The sequence below is a fragment of the Rhododendron vialii genome, chromosome 12a, assembly GCF_030253575.1.
Source record: "Rhododendron vialii isolate Sample 1 chromosome 12a, ASM3025357v1".
In the NCBI taxonomy this organism is placed as follows: Eukaryota; Viridiplantae; Streptophyta; class Magnoliopsida; order Ericales; family Ericaceae; genus Rhododendron; species Rhododendron vialii.
This window is the reverse complement of record NC_080568.1, coordinates 27,459,623-27,477,516: the sequence shown is the minus strand read 5'-3', so window position 1 is coordinate 27,477,516 and position 17,894 is coordinate 27,459,623. Positions and strand designations below refer to the sequence as shown.

The window sequence follows — 17,894 nt, the reverse complement described above, 5'->3', positions numbered from 1 at the left end:
AAACAAAAAATTACGTCCGCAAAAAAAAAAACGCCTCTAAAGATTTCAAAAGGGAATTGATTTTGTCACTCACATTCTCTCACAAATACAAATTATCTAATAAAAATACAAAAAATGACATTAACAAAAAAGAGAGTGACAAAATCACTCATATTTTCAAAAAAGTTAACAAAAAAGTTAAGGCCCAAAAAATTATATGGAAGTACAGTGCAAAAAATGAAAGTGCACAGTGCAAATTGTCCTTTCTTTACTACAGTAGTAGTTTAAACTTTCACGGCTCGATCGTAAACATCTTCTTACAGCAACAATTACGTGCGGCAGTCTAAGAGTGTTCTGAACGATTCGAACAAATTTCATCGACATTCAGACCGTTCAGAACACATTCTGAACAAATTTTATTGACATCCGGATTGTTTAAAATACTTTTAGACGGTCGCGATTAGTGCGATAAAAGGCTATTCATGGCTCCACTGTAAATTTTTATTTTTATTTCTAATTATTGGAAGATCAATTTTATTCCATTCGTCTGTCACGTCGTATAAAGTCACGGCTGACGCACTGTAAACACGATAAAACAAAATTTCCTCCCAATGTCACAACACCTTGCGAAAGAGAGAAGTGCTGCGGAGGAGCTTGAACGAGAAGGCGAGAGCGAGTGAAAAGAGAGAGATTTCCAGAGAGAGAAAGAAAGCAGGATGGTTGGGGAAGTGAAGAGGCATCAGATGATGCAAAACCTGTTCGGCGATCAGTCGGAGGAGGAGGAGGAAGAAGAGGAGGTCGAATCGGAGCACGAATCCAATCGACAGCCCGACGACGCCTCTGTATGATCTCCACTCTAAACCCTAAAGTTTTCAAAATTCTAGTTTGATTTCAGGCGAAGGAGAAAATTTGAGTTTCTGATAGATAATTATTCGCCCTATGTAAATTTAGGTCGAGGCAATCGGATGCATGTCCAATGGGTTTGATTCTTCGTGTGAAAGTTAAAACATCGTGACTTTAGGGTTTTTGTGAATTGCATGCGGAGAATAAGAGCTTATATTGGACGGTGACAGGAATCTTTTTTTCCCCACAGCTAGGGTGAAAACTGGAACTCGTCCGGTTGGTCCGGTTTTGAACCATTTCAGGCACTGAACCGAATATCTCGTGTTGAACACATTAGAACCGAAAGCGGACCAGTCATGAAGTGAATTAGATTAGATGCAAACTACTTTACTAAAATCAAACAAGTCACTGGTTTACAAGGTAAACTAGGATATCTACTATGCAAATCACAAACCAAACAACAAACTTCGTAAGTTTACTCGATCGCTGAGTCACTGCTGGTGGTTTGGGGAAAATAGAAATTAGGGGTTCAACATTGGGAGGTTTTAGAAAGGTTTGGGATTCAAGTTTGAGGGTTTTGGAATAATGATGGATTCACAACTCTAGGGTTTCCGAAATTGGACTTTATGAAGTTGATATATATATATATATATATATATATATATATATATACAGAGAGAGAGAGAGAGAGAGAGAGAGAGAGAGAGAGAGAGAGAGAGAGATTTGTGATGATCTCTTACCACATATGTATCGACTTGTGTTGATTTTTTTACCAAATCTTGATCAAATCGCATTAGTATTGTTTTATAGATGACCTCCGTTCCTTGTGATGCGGAGCTTGTGAATCTCTGATATCTGGTGATCGTTGTGATTCCAGAGAGAGAGAGAGAGAGAGAGAGGGATGGTGGGGGCTGGGAGTGGGTTTACATTGGGGTTAGGTTTTTGTTTTATGCGACATGTGGATGGTAAAATCCGTCATGATTCGCTGGTATTAAAATTTGGTTCGGTTTTGTTTCTTGCAGTTTCTTATTTAGAAAACCGGAACCAAACCGGAATTGCAGAATCTATATTTCTCAAAAAATCAAAACCAAATCTAACCAATACCTTGAGTAAACCAAACCAAACCAGCATTTTGACCTCTCTTTTTTTGGGTCGGCTCGGTTTTTCTGGTTAATATGTCACCCCTACCCATGACCCCCCGTCAAGGGATATAGGTTCGGTTAAATTTATCTAATCCATCTTACTTTTTAGCGTATAGTTCCATGTCAAATTGGGTTTTCTCCTTCCCTTAGCGTTTGTATTGACAATAAGCCACTCAATATGCATAGATTACCAGGCGAAATTGGTGACAACTGCGAATTTGAAGAGGAATAGGGTATAGTTCGTAGATTGATTGGACCCAGTGTTTTAAAAAGCTCTAGCCAAACAGGGCCATCACGGACCCGTGGAAGCAAGACACAAGTTTTGAAAACAAATCGAAGTGTAATATTGGAAAAGTACGCAACATAAGCAAAATTTTTAGAATTTCGAATATTATAGACGACAGCATTCCAACTATTCAAATCGTGAAATACTAGATCAGGCATAGCATTACTGAAAAGGTAATGTTTTAAGAACAAAAATACAAAGAATTTAAAATCAGACAAAAGTCTATATTGTCTTTAAGACGAGTCATTTTCCTTGAACATCTAACTTATAAAAAAAATAAAAAAAATCCTTGAACATCTAGCCATCATAAATAGTCTAACTCACAAAAAAAAGAAGAAAATCGAATCATGAAATACTAGAAAAGGCTTAGCATTGACGGGAAAGTAATGTTTTAAGAACAAAAAAATGAACAAGTCAAAAACAGAAACATCTAGCGATCATAACTAGTTGAACAACACACAACGCCACCCCCCCCCCCCCGGCAACCCAAAAAAAAAGAAAAAAGAAAAAAGAAAAAGGCGTAAATGACGTAGAAGAAGAATAAAGACACTTGATGCGCTCCCGTACCCACTCCAGGGGATCGTAAGGTAGATCTCACCACTCTTCCTTACTGTAGCCCTAGTAATTAAAGGCAACAGGTGCACTAAGACACCAAAGAAGAACAATAAGGAGGAGCAGCTTTCATATTCAATATAGTTATGATAGAGACACTTGATGCAGACTCAATATAGTTATGAGAAAGACACTTGATGCGCTCCCGCACCCACTCCATGGACTTGTAAAAATAACATAGCTAGTGGGATCTAGGCGCGAGGTGCTCCTAGCTGATGAAAAGTTGCAAAAGTAACTTGGCTAGTTTAGATCCCCAAAGGCCCAAAGCAAGAGAATGGTTGCTAGTTACATGTCACTGAGAGTGCCTTCTGATCATTTAATGGGCAAACTACTCTGGAGGAGGAGGTCCAACTGGGCAGCACATAATATACTAATATAGGAAGGTAAGGGAGATGGTCCTTTATGAGAGTTCCAAATTTCTGAGGGACATGCTATTATTGTTGTTGAATTCAAATTGAATTATTTCCTAATTTGCCTCCATTTTTGGCTTCCAAATAGACCAAAAGCTATTTGTGATGAATAGAGTTGGAAAGTTGTAAGCTCTTTGCATTAACTTTTCAAAATGGGCATGGATTTTGGGACATCCCAATATGAAACACAAGTCCACAGTATGGAACAGTGGATGTATATATTGTTTCTGTTTCCCTTGCCTTGTCAGTATCTCCTTTTCCAGATTTTACCATTCCTCCTCGCTGAATGTTTACCCATGAAAAGTTTTATTTTAACATAAGAGCATCTTTTTTTTGCATACGCTATTGCTTATTTTTTCTCTGTGATCTGCGGTTGCATACTTGCTATGCCCTACAAGGTTGGACATGTTACTGGATGGTTGCTTGTGCTCGCTGGAGCGCATAAAACTTGATGAATTGCTAATTTGGAGCTATCGATGCTTAATGCTTAATGTGGAACATACACAAATGTATCTAAGATTCTAAATGCATATATCTTATTATGATTTAGCAAAAGTATAGTTGAACATGTGACATGATAAAACATATTTCCATATATGCATAATAAGAATCCACAGTTATATCGTAATATGACTTCAGCATAACATTTGGTGCATGGCAATTGGTCCAGGATGAGGGGGATGGAGGGATAGAGCCTGAGGGTGAAGGTGAAGTAGAAGTAGAAGTAGAAGGTCATGGGGAAGCAGAAGTGGAGAGTGGAGGTGACTTGCATGATGTAGATCCTGATCCCGGCGAAAGTGAGGGTGAACGAGAGCAAAGTTCTCAAGAAGTGGAAGTCGCTGATCAAAGGGAAGAAAGCGAGGGAAAAGACTCCGAGAGTGATGAAAAGGAAGAGTACGGTCAAAGAGTAGTTACCAGTAGGAGAAGAGAGGTGATTGAAAGTGAGTCAGAGAGGTCTGAGGAAAACCGTTATGTAGACAATGATGATGAGGAGGTTGATCAGGCTAGGAGTGGAAGGTATTGTGTTTTTCATTTTCTCTGTCTCCAGACAATTTTCACTGTTTATTCTATTTAATTTTGATGCTGTTGTATTGTGTTTCTTATTATGTTAATTGGGTCTTGTTTCTTCATGTATTTCCAATGAGCTGGAATTGTGTTTGTTAAATTTTGTTTTCCTATTTTCCAGTTTTATGTATTGTTTTGCCTTGGCTAGATTCTGGTGTTTGTGGATTTAGAATGTTGAACTTCTATATCAAGCTGATGGGAATTTATCGGTGCGTGGACACATGTTCGTTTTGATCATTTTTAGGGTGCTTCCTTTCTTTCAAGTTACCTCATCCGTAGTTCTTCCATGATTCACAACTACTGTTGGGGACATTCCACGACATTCGATGTTTTTCATTCTCATGCTCTTTTGCTCATCTTTATCTGCATTTATCTCAAATTACTTAACTTTTTACTGAAGCTTATTTGCCCAGTAATGTCTTTTGGTGCATCCATTTCGCTTTTCTTTACTTAAGAGTACAACCATTTTTACAATTTTTTTTTTGCTAAGCACAACCAATTTTACGATACTAGTGCTTCTTCGGTGCTAAGGACTAATGTGCTATAGTCCAGTGCTCAGTGGTAGTTGATACTTTGTGCAATTCACTTCTGTATTTCCCAAATGGAAGGAGACAATGTCCTAATTTATGCTCTATGATACAAGTCTTAAACGATCTATTGTTATTGTCATCTGTTGATATGGTTTGCAGTGTATTGTCCATTCATGATTCCTGTGGTTCGCATCCCTACAATGAGCCACAAGGAGGTCCAACTCCTTGTTGTACATTTACTTACATGATGATATGAACAAATATTTATATTTTAAGTTTCTACAGTAGGTCACCTGGAGAGGAGAAAGATGATGCTCACATTTCAAACTCAGCTCCTGAGATCCGCGATGTATTTGGTGACTCCGATGATGAAGAACCAGCTGAGTACACAATTCAGAATAATGTTGGGGAAGATTCAAATGTTCGTTTTAGGTGTCAAAAAATAATGCTTGGGTTTTGGAATTTTTGTTGTTAGCCATGCTATATTTAGTGTCCTAAGGGAAATGAATTTGGGGTATATTGTGTAGAGATCACCTATGGAAGAGGAAGGGAGCTATGAGCGAGGTCTGAGACCTGAAGATATGGTACCTGATGAAGAAGCTCAGTATTATTCTGAAGAGGAGAACCTGGAGGCTAAAATCAAGGAGAAACCTGTTGGCCCACCGTTGGAGCTAGAAATTCCACTCCGCCCACCTCCGTCTCACCCAGACAAGGTTTTTTCTTGATTATTGTTTCTATCTGCTTCTGTAGTTGCATTTGAATGTATAATTTATGTTGTTCTATATAATTTTCGTATTGCCTAAGATGGAAGTATTTTTGTTGTTCATACTCTTTGTGAAGGACCTTCATTCTCTATGCTTTTTTGATTATTACTATTGTGTTCAGCGCTTCTTGTTATAAGTTATCATTGTACGATTTTTTTTTCCTTTTATGTTTTTACTTGCTGAAGTGGATCATATGCAGTATTTCATGTGCTGAATTTATGTGGGAGTCGGCCAGAGGAATCATTCTTTCAGTTATCTTTTGATGTGGTTTGGGTGGACCACTATATGTGTTTGTATTTTCTGTTATATACTTATATCCTCATAGGACGTTGGGGAACATATGATAGTAGATTTGGATCATAGTTTTGAATTTGTGCTTTCACTACTGCTTGATGAGCACATTTTGGAGGAGATATCTTGTGCAAATTCTAAGCTCTTTTTGTGTGAAATCCCTTTACACGTAATTTTCTGACCAATTTGTCTTGATAAAATTGAAGCCAATATATGCTTTGTATCTAAGCTAGTACATGTGTGCAGTTCAAATTTCTTGTATATGTGCGCGTGCGCATTGTGTCCCCCTTTTTTTTTTTGGTCTTGAGGAGTTTCTTAAGGTACTTGCTGAGTTAGTTACCAAGCGGCTGTAGTATGATGGCAATAATGTTCCACTCTTTTTTGGTGACCACGTAGTTGGTAAAACATTGTGCTGTAACTTGGCTTATTCGGTGTGTAAATCCTTCAACAGGTAGTTACTGTGACTAATTTTTCTGCATGAAACTTTCCGTGGTTTTGTGCTTCATATCTTGATCTAGGATTTGTGTGCAGTTCAAATTTCCAAAGCGTGTGTATGTGTGGGCATTTGTGTCTATCCGGGCATGTTTGTCCTTTTTGTCTTGAGGTACTTGCTGAGAAGTTACAAAAGTGACTATAGTCTGCTTGGAGGAATTTAATTTGTTTGTTGTGTTGAATTTGGAATTTTGATGCCTGCTTTTCTTCTTCTTTTGTTGCAGATGAACATGATTAAAGTTTCTAATATAATGGGCATTGATCCGAAGCCATTTGATCCGAAGACATTTGTGGAAGAGGATATCTTTGTGACAGATGAATCTGGATCTAAAAAACGTATTCGCCTGGACAATAATATTGTCCGCTGGAGGATTGTACGGAATTCAGATGGCACAGAATCTGTAAGTGAATGATTGGATTAGTTCATGTGCCATACATATGTGGATGCCGTGTGTGTGTGTGTTGTTTTCTGGACTTAATGAGCGATAAACTCATCTTTCCATGGTACACTCCAGGGTTAGCCCAACAGGTTAAGATCATCACTAGGATCAAGTGTACACCTAGAGGACTTGTATTTGACTCCCACTTGCACCCCCTGACTCACCTGGTGTGCGGGTCCTTGTGGGTGAGCTACTGCCTGCATAGATCCTCTGTGCTTGTTTATAAAAATAGGGATTGCAGCGTTGTCCTTGCTCATTTAAAGTTTCTTGTTGATTCACAAAAATGAGTATTTTGTCTGTTTGCTCTTGAATTTGGTTGAAGTAATTTGGTGAAGTAACTGCATTTGCGGAAAATTTTCCACATTACAAGAGAATCAAACACATGTACACACACAAAAAAAAACTTATGCTTGCACTGCATTGCACGGCTGAATATCCATGCTCCAATATTTCTGAGTGTGAGGACATTGATATTCATTTCTGTTGGAGAATCATGCATATAATTTGTCCCTCCTCTTCTTCGTTCTATGGTTGAGTTTGTCATCGTATGCATATTGTGACTTGTGAGTACATAAGACTGCAGGTAATCTGGCTGCTCTAGATGTCTTGAACAGATAGCCTGTTTCCATAGGTCATTGAATTATTTTTCACCTGTTTTGATGGCAGTTGAGAAACATATTCAACCGTAGTCCGTGATCATATGACAATTTAAACCTTCTTACCTCCATAACGTGAGTGCAACCCAGACAAGAAATCCTTTTACTGAGTTTACATTTTGACGTGCTATACTTGGCTGGAGCGAAGCTTATTTTTTTGTTGCTACCCAATTGAGATCCATCAAAGAAGTTGAGTGAAAAGATTCTGTCAAAGAATACTAGGTTTGGTGAAAAAACACTCTTTGCAAACAAGGTACCTAATTTAGTTCTTGATGGGTCAAAGTGATTGGAAAGACAGAAATTAAGCTTGTCATTGCCTAGCAAGTTCATAATTGATAATACAGGACAATTTTTAGAATTCCAGAAAAGTAAATCTGTCTCAACCAGTTTTATAAAGGCCAAAAATTCGTGTTTAAAAGTGACTATTAAAGTCTCTTTTTAAGCTGGATTCATATTTTTTGCGATAATTTGCACTTGGTAGAGCTCGAGACAGGAGACCACATTCCTCCATTTGATTTGTGCTTATTGCAACACTGATGGTCCATCCGGACTTGCCCACCCACCTCCTTCAATTGTGCAATAATCCACCCGGACAATGATCAAAGGTGATCAAAAGGGAGGGGGCTTGCAACTAATATCTAGAGAATGTTTGAATCCATTAGAGGTGAACGCGAAGGAAGAGAGAGGGATAGGATGCTAGAAATTTCATAGACAAAGATGTGCGAGCATACTGAGCAACAATAGAGGCCGCCCGGTGGTGACTCTTGAGAGGTTGTCGCTAAGCATTCTAGTCACACCGGAAGAGAGGTCAAATAGCATGGCAAGGCCATATGGCTGTTTGGCTCCTCACGGAATATGCTCACATCCAAACACTTGATTGGGGAATGGGGCAATGTCCATCCAGTGGTGAAAATCTTGGACATTTTAAGACCGATATACCGGATATTAATGTATGTCTACAGTTACAAACACAGTTGCTCAGTTGAATGGATTAAGTAAAATGCTTGCTGGTAAGGGGGTAGGGGTAGTTAGGTAAAATCATGTTTCTGGTCTTTATAGACTTCTCAAGTTTGAAGCAGTTGTTTGGTGGCTAAAGACACTTCGACAACTTTGTTCTGCTGTCGTGTGTCTTTCTCTCTCTCTCTAATTTTTCTCCCCCTGTTTATGGGCTGCAACTGGCTATATTTGGTTTGGGCTGGTTTGAAATTCTGGAAGGCTGTATATAGAACAGGCTATGAAATGTAATTTCGATGGAAATATTTCTCATAGATTGAACACATGCTACCTGTATGTTCCTATCCGTGATATAGAAAGTTACTCATCCAAATGAACACGATGAAACATGCAAAGTGGATTTAACCTCAAACTTCAAGCTATGTATTGAGCAAGCTATTGTTTTTAGTTGGGAGTTCTAACTCTGACTTCATACATGTGCCCAACAACTGTCATAACCACCCACCCTTACAAGAGAGCATGGAAATTTTTTACACTAGACTAGTACAGTTAAAAGTCTGTTTTGACCAACTTTGGAAATGATTTTGGTATTAGCACCCTACTTTTAGCTTCTTACACTCTTGTAAGATGCTAAAGGACATAAAGGAGAGTTTGAGAACTGAGAAGTTTGATGTGGGTTAAGGTTTTATTTACTTCACCTTTTAATGCTGGATTGTCGTATATGTTTCATGGGGAATGATTGTGACACTTTCTATTTGCAGTATGAAAGCAACACACGCTTTGTGAGGTGGTCAGATGGCAGCTTACAGTTATTAATCGGGAATGAAGTTCTGGACATATCTGTGCAAGATGCTCAACATGATCAAGCACATCTGTTTCTTAGGCACGGAAAGGTGAACTTATGCCTTGTGATGTCTGATTCAGAATTACATCTGTTTGTGCTTTCCTTAGGCAATTTTGGGCAGGAGAGCTTTATTGTTAGGTCCTGCTTTGGAATGAATTGTCCTTGTTGAACCATTGAGTCATGGACTCATGATCATGCCTGTTTGTATACATGTAGCACCGACACTTCGCCGGAAGCAAAATGTTGGTGTCTGACATGTGTCGGCTCCGGACACGCTTCGGACACGTGTCTGACACTTAATCTCAAAGTGCCCTAATTCCCTCCCCCTCCCCCTCCCCCCGCCCCAATATTTGGGGTTGGACACTCACCCAACACTCTAAGGACACTTTGGGACACTTTAAGGACAATCATTAAAGTGTCCTGTGGATGTCCTTAGAGTGTCCTGTGGGTGTCCGACCCCTAAATACTGGGGAAAAAATCAAGACATTATGAGATTAAGAGTCAGATACGTGTCAGACACTAGTACGTTGCTTCTGGCGAAGTGTCAATGCTACGTAGAATTTGTATACATATACATATTTACACACATGAATATATATGTATATAAACATGTATGTATACACCAACACGTTCCCCCAAACGTGTCGTGTCCCCCATTCTTTGGAAATTTGTGTGTCGGTGTCGTGTCCTGTGTTTGTGTCGGTGCTACATTTAATACATCCATCTCTCGTATATGGTGAATGTGGAAAAAAACCCGTCGCATTTAGATCACCGTGTTCATGTTTCCATGTTTTGTTGTAATCTTATTGAATTCATAAGTTGGGTTTATACAACTTGTTCGTGGAGGCCATACCGGGTAAAGACATTTTACTCTTTGAAGCATAGATGTTCAAGTAGTTTTGTCTCGTGTTAAGGTTTGTTTGTCTTATTCCTTGGATGCTTACAAGTCTTGTACTTAAAAACGCTTCCTTTATTCTGTATTTTTCATTGTCCTTGATGGTTCTCAAGGATGTTTATGCAACAAGCCTCGAAAACTGTAGAGTTTGACAGAAAAGGGAGCTTGTATTATGTAGAGTTTGTTTATCTTGTTCCTTGGATACTCATGGATACATGCCCCATACTTCAAAGACATATCATTGGCTGTTTTATTTCATTTTGTTATTTTGAGAGTCTGTGATGCTTGTCACATATGCTAGGACATTTATGAAACATGCCTTGATTTTTGACAAAATTGAATGAAGATATATAGCAAGAGTTTCTTATACGTTGACAGAAAAAAGAACTTGTTTATGGTACTGAAAAGAGACTAATTGGGACCAGATTTTTTTTTTGGGTAAGGAGGACCAGATTTGCTTCTAAGTCACACGTTCATAGTGCATAACACTTGTCTCGCTTTGGTAAAGTTATGATATCACTAGAGAGGATTGGGAAATTTGATGAATACTTAGGGAAAGGTTGCTTTCCACGTAAATATCATGGTAAGGTCCCTTTTCTACTTCAATTATGCATAGCACATACGTGCAATGTGTTTATATCAGTGTGAATATTGATGTTCCCTTGATGTTCATACCCTATATTTTGAGATTTTGACAAGCGTATTTGCCCTTGATGTTCCCTTGATGTCCATCTCTATATCCTTATTTGTCTCGTTGATTCACGTATTTTAGTAAAGCATTGGCGAGTTTGCCCTCTTGAAATTCTAGAATCGCGGTTCTTACCAATAGGCTAGGAGGCTTAGTTTTGGCTTGGTTCACTTGACTTGAACAGCAAATTGGTGCTTGTGGTTGGATTTTGGTATTGAAGCGTCTATTTAAGACAATTTCTGGAAGTTGTGGTGTTTATGATGAAGGGTGGCTCTGGCGCGACGGTAAGGTTGCCCCAACGTGACCTAGTGGTCACGGGTTCAAGTCGCAGAAACAACCTCTCCGTCAAGGCCGTGTACATCCAACTTTGCTCTAGACCCTGCAGTAGCGGGAGCTGTGTTGGGTAGCCCTTTTTGTGTGGTGTTATGATAACTCTTAAGTAGTTGTCTATTTGAGCAGTTTCTACTTCAGTTTTGAGTTTTTTCCACAAAAGCAATGTCCTTGATTTTCTTTATTCCTATAATGTAGGGAATCCTCCAGTCACAGGGAAGACTTCTAAGGAAGATGAGATTTATGCCATCATCTTTGTTATCTAACTCTCATCGATTGTTGACTGCTTTGGTTGATTCGCGGCATAAAAAGGTTTATAAGGTCAAGAACTGCTTCACAGACATTGACCCTGAGAGAGAAAAGGAGCAGAAAGAGAAGGTAACTAGCTAAAATAGTTCTGTGGTGTGTTTAGCAGTGTGGATACAAAATCCCATTGTTCTTCTGGTTTTGTAGGCTGAAAGTCAAACGATCAGAGCCAATGAACTTCTTACCCGGAAGAAAGAAAAGGTGAATCGCAAGTATCCACAAACTGTACGCAGGGAGCGCCAGCTTTCACCTGGTTTCCTGGAGGATGCACTGGATGAGGTTGGCGTTGCTACATCCCGTTTCTATTTTCACTGCTTTATGGTTTGCGTAACTGGTTGATCACTGGAGTAGTCTGTGAACCTCATACCATTGACATAATTATGGTAGTATGTGAACCTCATCATACTGTTCTTGATATACATTGCGATCAGGATGATGAGCCAGATTATCATGAAATGGAAGCTCGAGCTGAGAAACGTATTATGAATGCAAAGAAGGTATGCCACTTGTACCTTTGTGTAAACCACATCACTTGTGTGTATCCCAAATTGTTAATGGAGATTTATCTCCTGCTAAAATTAAGATCTCTTATTATTATTAGCCACAGGGACAGAAAGACACTCCTCGCAAGCCCTTAGTGAAGTCATCTCGTCCTCCAATCGATTTTTCTGACAGTGAGAGAGAGGAATCTGAGTATGAAACTGAGGGAGAGGAAGATGAAAGGGCCCCACAACGTAGAAGGGTTGATGAGCTGGAGGAGGAGGATGAATATGAAGAAGACGACCATGATGACGAAGAGAGAGCAGCAAATGAATCATCTGACGAGGAGCCTGAGGTATGCAGATCTTTTTTCGGAACATTTCATCCTAATTGCTGATATGCTTAGGCTGCATGGCCGCTGGAAGTTTGTCATAATTCGGTTTTTAACACCAACAATTGAAGTCTTAGATATCGTTTCGCAAGTTCGTCTCCTCTAGCAATTTGAGAAAGAAGAAAATCAATTGATCAATTGTTTGTTGCTTACTCACATGCTTAGTGTCCGCACGTAAATATTGAAATCTAAATTGAATACAAGTATACAACCATTTAGTGGGTTGTTACTCTTACACCAGGTTTAAAGTTGACCTTGGCCAATTATCTGCAATAAGGCAACAAATTCAAAAAACTTGAGACTAAATCTGTTTTTACACGTCTGTTAATTCACTTGACTGAAATATTGAGTGAATATTGGAAGAAGTTTCAGAGACAAGAGTATAGAGTGCAAGTAATCAGATGAACATTTTACTGCAACAGTTAAATCCATTCTTATGGTGTGCACTTCGAGTAACTTCTATATCTATATACCTTAAAAATCAGGTGGTGGATACCAATGCACAGGGAGTTTAAATTGCCATGTTTGAGTTTGTTTGAATTTGCAGTAGGGTCAACTCTGTGTTCTTTTTTAGTTATCTGAAGACTTCCCTGGGAGAGAATGTCGTTTATGTGAAGTCTTTTCCTGTATCCACGACTCATAAGTCCAGTAGATTGTCTTATTTGGTTGGTTTGTAGCATTACTAAGCCATAAGATCAACTTATTGATATCCATGCAGGAGCCAAAGCAAAAGACCAAGGAGTTCGGTAGCAGTCTCAAGCGGAAAGGAATTGAGTCAGATGAGGAGTCTCCTCCAAGAAAGATGACAACCCATCGCCGGATGGCTGTTATCGAGAGCGACGAGGAATAAAAGCATGCTTCAGACGCTACATGGTAACCTATTAAAGTGCACTTTGTGCTTTTAAGTGTTTCTTGCACCAGAGGTGAACAGGACGTATGCTACATAGAATCATGGATTTTCTATTTTTATTTTGATCAGCCCAAACATGCCCACAGGGACATAGAATCATGGATTGTCGGAGCAAATATCTTATGATGCTCATGAAATGCTTTAAAATTTGTGTGGTGATATAGGCACTCATTTAGGTTCACTTAAGGATGCATTGGCCTCTTGATAAGCATGAAAAACCAGATGTAGCCATTTCACCTTCCAGTTTTTATTGTGATTTTGAGAAATCTGCATATTTTTTGTTTGTTGGTAATTTTGTTACAACTATATCAGTTGTACATTTGATTATTGGACATAATTTTCAGAAGCACTTGTTGAGTAATCATGGCGGTGCACTGTTTTTTCCTCTTGTGATCGTCAGCATTTGTGATCTCCAGTTTGTTTTTGCAAATCAAATGTATTGTTGAAAAAAGGGATCAGAGAAACTGATGCCGGCAGGTCAAATGCACGAATCCTTAAGACTAGTCTTGCAGTACATGTAATGGCTACATTATTGGGTTCATGGGCATGTCTACATGGCATGCCATATGACCCCCACCATCATCTTTGTGATTACAAAGGTATTAGCCTTGTGAGTCGCTTTTGGACCTGTCAGACATCTCAATGTGTCATATTACATTACGGGATTGAGCCATGCCGACCAGAATGGTAGCTGCCGTACCTTCATCTTGGGCCTAGACCATGAGAACAACTTTCGAGGCAATTTCTTGTATGCTTTCTTATTCCTGTGGTAAGTATAGTAGTAGGCACTAAGTTGATCCTCACTCAGTGTTCTAAAAGGCGTAGCGAGGCGCAATGAAAGGGCTTCAACACCCGGAGGCGAGGCGCGCATGAAGCGCAGCTGAGGCGAGAGCCTCACACTTTTTTCTCATATCTACCCTCAGATTTCACCTGCTGAGCTGTTCCGTTCCAGTTAAATTATTCCTTCTTATTCTTCTTCTTCCTTTGCTCTTTTTTTGGTTCTTCCACTTCTTCTTCTTCTTTTTCTTCTTCTTCTCTGCTCTGTTTTCTTCTTCTTTCTCTGCTCTGCTCTTTTTCTTCTTCTCTGTATTATTATTGAAGTGTATCAGCTGCTCAGATTTTTTCATTTCCTCCTTCGATGTTCTGTTTTTTTCCTTATATATCACCAAGACTGTTAACTAATTACCCCAGTGTGGACACCTATTGCTTTTTTTCTTTTTTCCTTTTTGATGGATTGTCATGCTTTTGTGTGTATTTGGACTGATTTTAACATGCGGAATGCTAGATCTTATATTCCTATGATATGATATGTTAAATTTGAGGAGTATAAAATTTTGCCTTTATAAGAATTATAATTAGTTTCTACACGCGCCTTGCTCTTGATTGCAGTACCAGGTTGATAGGAATGCACGCATTTATTATTTTCCTACTTTGGAGGAGGAAATTTGGGACTAGCTCTTGCTAGTTGATTCTGCTCTGCATTTAGGTGCAGATCAATTAAATATTAGCTCCTATTTGGAAGTGTTGGAGATTGTCTCACATTGGTTAATTACAACCTCCAAAGCTAGTATATGAGTTTGAGCGGCTTCTTCACTCATAGCCAATTGGTTTTGAGTTGGATGTTTTAATGTGGTATTAGAGCTTAACTTTTGGTGCTTTTGGACAAGACTCTTGATTGATTGTCCTGTTGGTTGTGCCTTAAGTGCACGTTGTTTCTTTCTGATCCCTATTCCCTAATTTCCTATGTTTAGGGATATCCTTGGTTTACCTCTCTGCCTGCGGGTCAGAGGTCGCACATGCAGTGGAGTGTTAGAGCTTTTCCTAAATTGGTTAACATAACCTCCGAAACTAGAATATGAGTCTTGGCGACCTCTCTACTCATTGCCAATTGATTTTGAATTAGATGCTCTGATAGGAAGGATTGTATATTTTTCTTAGGTCCATTAGAAAGGATTGAATCAAGGGAATGCTTGACGTGCAAATAGCTTCCTGTGATTCTTGTATCTCTCTCAGTAACTCTTTTGCAGCGCCATGGAAGCCCCGATCAACTGTTTAGCTTTAGCATAATTTGGAGAAGTTCACGGATATTTCTTAGCTTATTTACCTCTACACAGGGTATTAGTAAGCACATCTTTTTCACCATACATTCTATCGTGGGTACTAATCCAGTCTGGATTGTGGGAGAGGGGAGATGTGTAACATAGGAACGAACTTGAAAGAGTTGTGGGGTTTGTGGTGAAGTTATAGATGTACAATAGTTGTTGAACTTTTTTCTGATGTGCAATTTGTTACCAAGAAGTCCAAAAATTCTCGTAACTGTGGTTCCTGTTATCTGCTGGATGATTGTTTACATTTTGGAAGCCTGTATTATGGAATATTTGGAAGTATGAAGTTGCGATGTTTTGCCTTTGGTTCGGATCATTAAAGTTTGCTTCAATGTTTGCCATCTACCCGCCTTTTCAGTTATGTTTCTGGATTATCAGTATCAGAAGAAAACTGATTTATGACTGTCCTTGCACTTAAAGTTTCTCATGACAATTGTATCTGTCCTCGATTTAGTTTAATTTTAGCTACAAAATAATGCCAGCTAATTGGCATCAGATTTCTATTTTTTTGTTATCAGCGATTTCTATTATTTGATTTTGCAGGAGAGTGCATCCGTAATTTGTGCAGCGGATGGATGAAAGAGAGGCTCATCTTTCTATGTTTCAATTAATCAAAGGAGTTATCGTGGATTTGAAGATAATTCATGGATTGCCGGTCCTCTGGTTGAACGAAACAATATTTGTCCAGTGTAATTTCTCTTTACTGTACTGTTCACAACTGAAGTTCTGTTTATCGAGGATTAAAATTTAACTGTGCGCTTTCATGCTTGACATTTTAAGAGAAGATGAATTGGCAAATAATTTTGACGGGATACTTCGGTGTCGCTGTTCGTGTTATTTTCTTCTCATTTTAAAATTTTTGGTTTGTAATAAATTGATTGTGTTCAGCAAACCCGAATCCTATAGTTAAGATATATACTTGATTATATATTGAGATAGAAAAATGAAAACAGTTTGTTTTGTATATGTGGCGAAGGGTTTACGGTATTTTGTGCATTAGTTACTGCTACTGGTACCTAAACGTGGTAATGCGATTATACGCAGCTTGGATTTGGCCTTGCATAGGAAGTTCAATTTTTCATAATTATGATGAATCATGTATGTTATTTTTTTGATCGGCGATGAATCAAGTATCTTAAAACCAAGATTTTGTTTCGATTATATTAACGAGTCGTTGATCCTATATCAAGAAAAATTTGTTTCGAATTCAAATAGATACATATCCTATCAATATATTTTGGCTGATTCTTGTTAATTAGAATCCTACTCATGTATGTTTTTCTTGTCAATAACGTAAATAGTTCTGATCTTTCAAAAATATAAAAAAAAAACATAAAAGTTCTCATTATTAAAACTAGCTCCAAAAGACCACCAAATGGCTCAACTTCAAAACCTTACACAATTGGCTCCTTGGAAAGACAAGAAGTGAAGTGCATTTATCAAAAAAAAGGAAGTGTGAAAATTATTTTTTGTATTTCGAATATGAAAGGTCAATTTTGATAAATATATATATTTTCTTGTGACTTTCATTACCACCACTCTCCGATGGGATTATTTTTTTTATAATTTTCCTACAAAAATTTCATTATAGAAAGTACTAATTTCTCGTTTTATGTTGCTTTACTTTCTACTTTCTTTTCTTCCTAATCAAATGGATCATAGATATCATAATGCTCCCAATGTCAAAATTTTGAAATTAGTTATTTCCCAAAGGCTATTTTCGTAGATATCTATAATTGTACTACAAATGACTTGTAATCGAGGAGGACTAAAGAAGGTAAAATGTTTTCTGGTGTTCTTTAAAAAGTTGTAATCTAAAAAGGAAAGTGAGGGTACTTGATTAAGGAACGGAGCGAGTAATACTATACTGTAGAATTTAGATACAATTGTTATTTGTTACGCTTCTCTCATGAGACCTACACATATGAGGTAAAATGTTATCAGATGTTCATTCTTAGACTTGTTATATTCGTTTGGTGCGCTATTTGGAATTTGATACTTGTTAATTGTGTTTCAGAACTCTCGAAGCACATGGATAATATTTGGTGCTAATGCAAAAGTTGGAGTTTATTTGGTATCAAGCAAAACCGGTGCCGAAATTAATCAAGACATGGGACCGAGTGTATACGAGTTAAACCAAAGAGAGAAGCACTAAATAAATGGCAACGGGGCGGATCGAAGGCAGATATTGCAATATCTGAATCCGAATCCGAACTCTCCGCCCGCCCTCCGAATCCGCCCGGAACTCCGAACGGATTAAATTTTTGTCCTCCATCCCCGCTCCGAATGGAGAACGGATATCCGAATCCGAATTTGGAAAAAAAAAAGAAAGAAAGATTGTAACTCGATAAAAAAAAAACTCAGATTGAAAAAAAAAAAAAAAAAACTAACATGGGGACGGAGTCTCGCTGCCGCGTTTCTAAGGGGAGATTGCCGCATCACTTCGTTGCCGGAGGGTTTTTTTTACGGAGGGTTTTTTTT

At 38.4% G+C, this 17,894-nt stretch overlaps 1 protein-coding gene and 1 long non-coding RNA gene across 3 annotated transcripts in view; one reads left to right on the top strand and one right to left on the bottom strand.

Moving 5' to 3' along the window:
* The window catches only part of LOC131311377 (uncharacterized), a 72,464-nt gene that overhangs the window by 31,472 nt on the left and 23,098 nt on the right, over positions 1–17,894 (bottom strand). The gene's annotated exons all lie outside the window — the stretch shown is intronic.
* LOC131311371 (protein LEO1 homolog) lies at positions 563–16,377 on the top strand. 2 transcript variants are annotated; one of them, XM_058338809.1, is made up of 12 exons: positions 563–821; positions 3,943–4,289; positions 5,156–5,288; positions 5,395–5,580; positions 6,639–6,815; positions 9,226–9,357; positions 11,420–11,599; positions 11,675–11,806; positions 11,959–12,024; positions 12,129–12,362; positions 13,117–13,271; positions 15,957–16,377. In XM_058338809.1, the coding sequence occupies exons 1-11, from the start codon at positions 696–698 to the stop codon at positions 13,246–13,248; spliced, it is 1,845 nt and encodes a 614-aa protein (XP_058194792.1). In that variant the 5' UTR covers positions 563–695; the 3' UTR covers positions 13,249–13,271; positions 15,957–16,377. The 2 variants fall into 2 exon arrangements, with proteins under 2 accessions (XP_058194792.1, XP_058194791.1); XM_058338808.1 differs by having other exon boundaries at positions 5,153–5,288.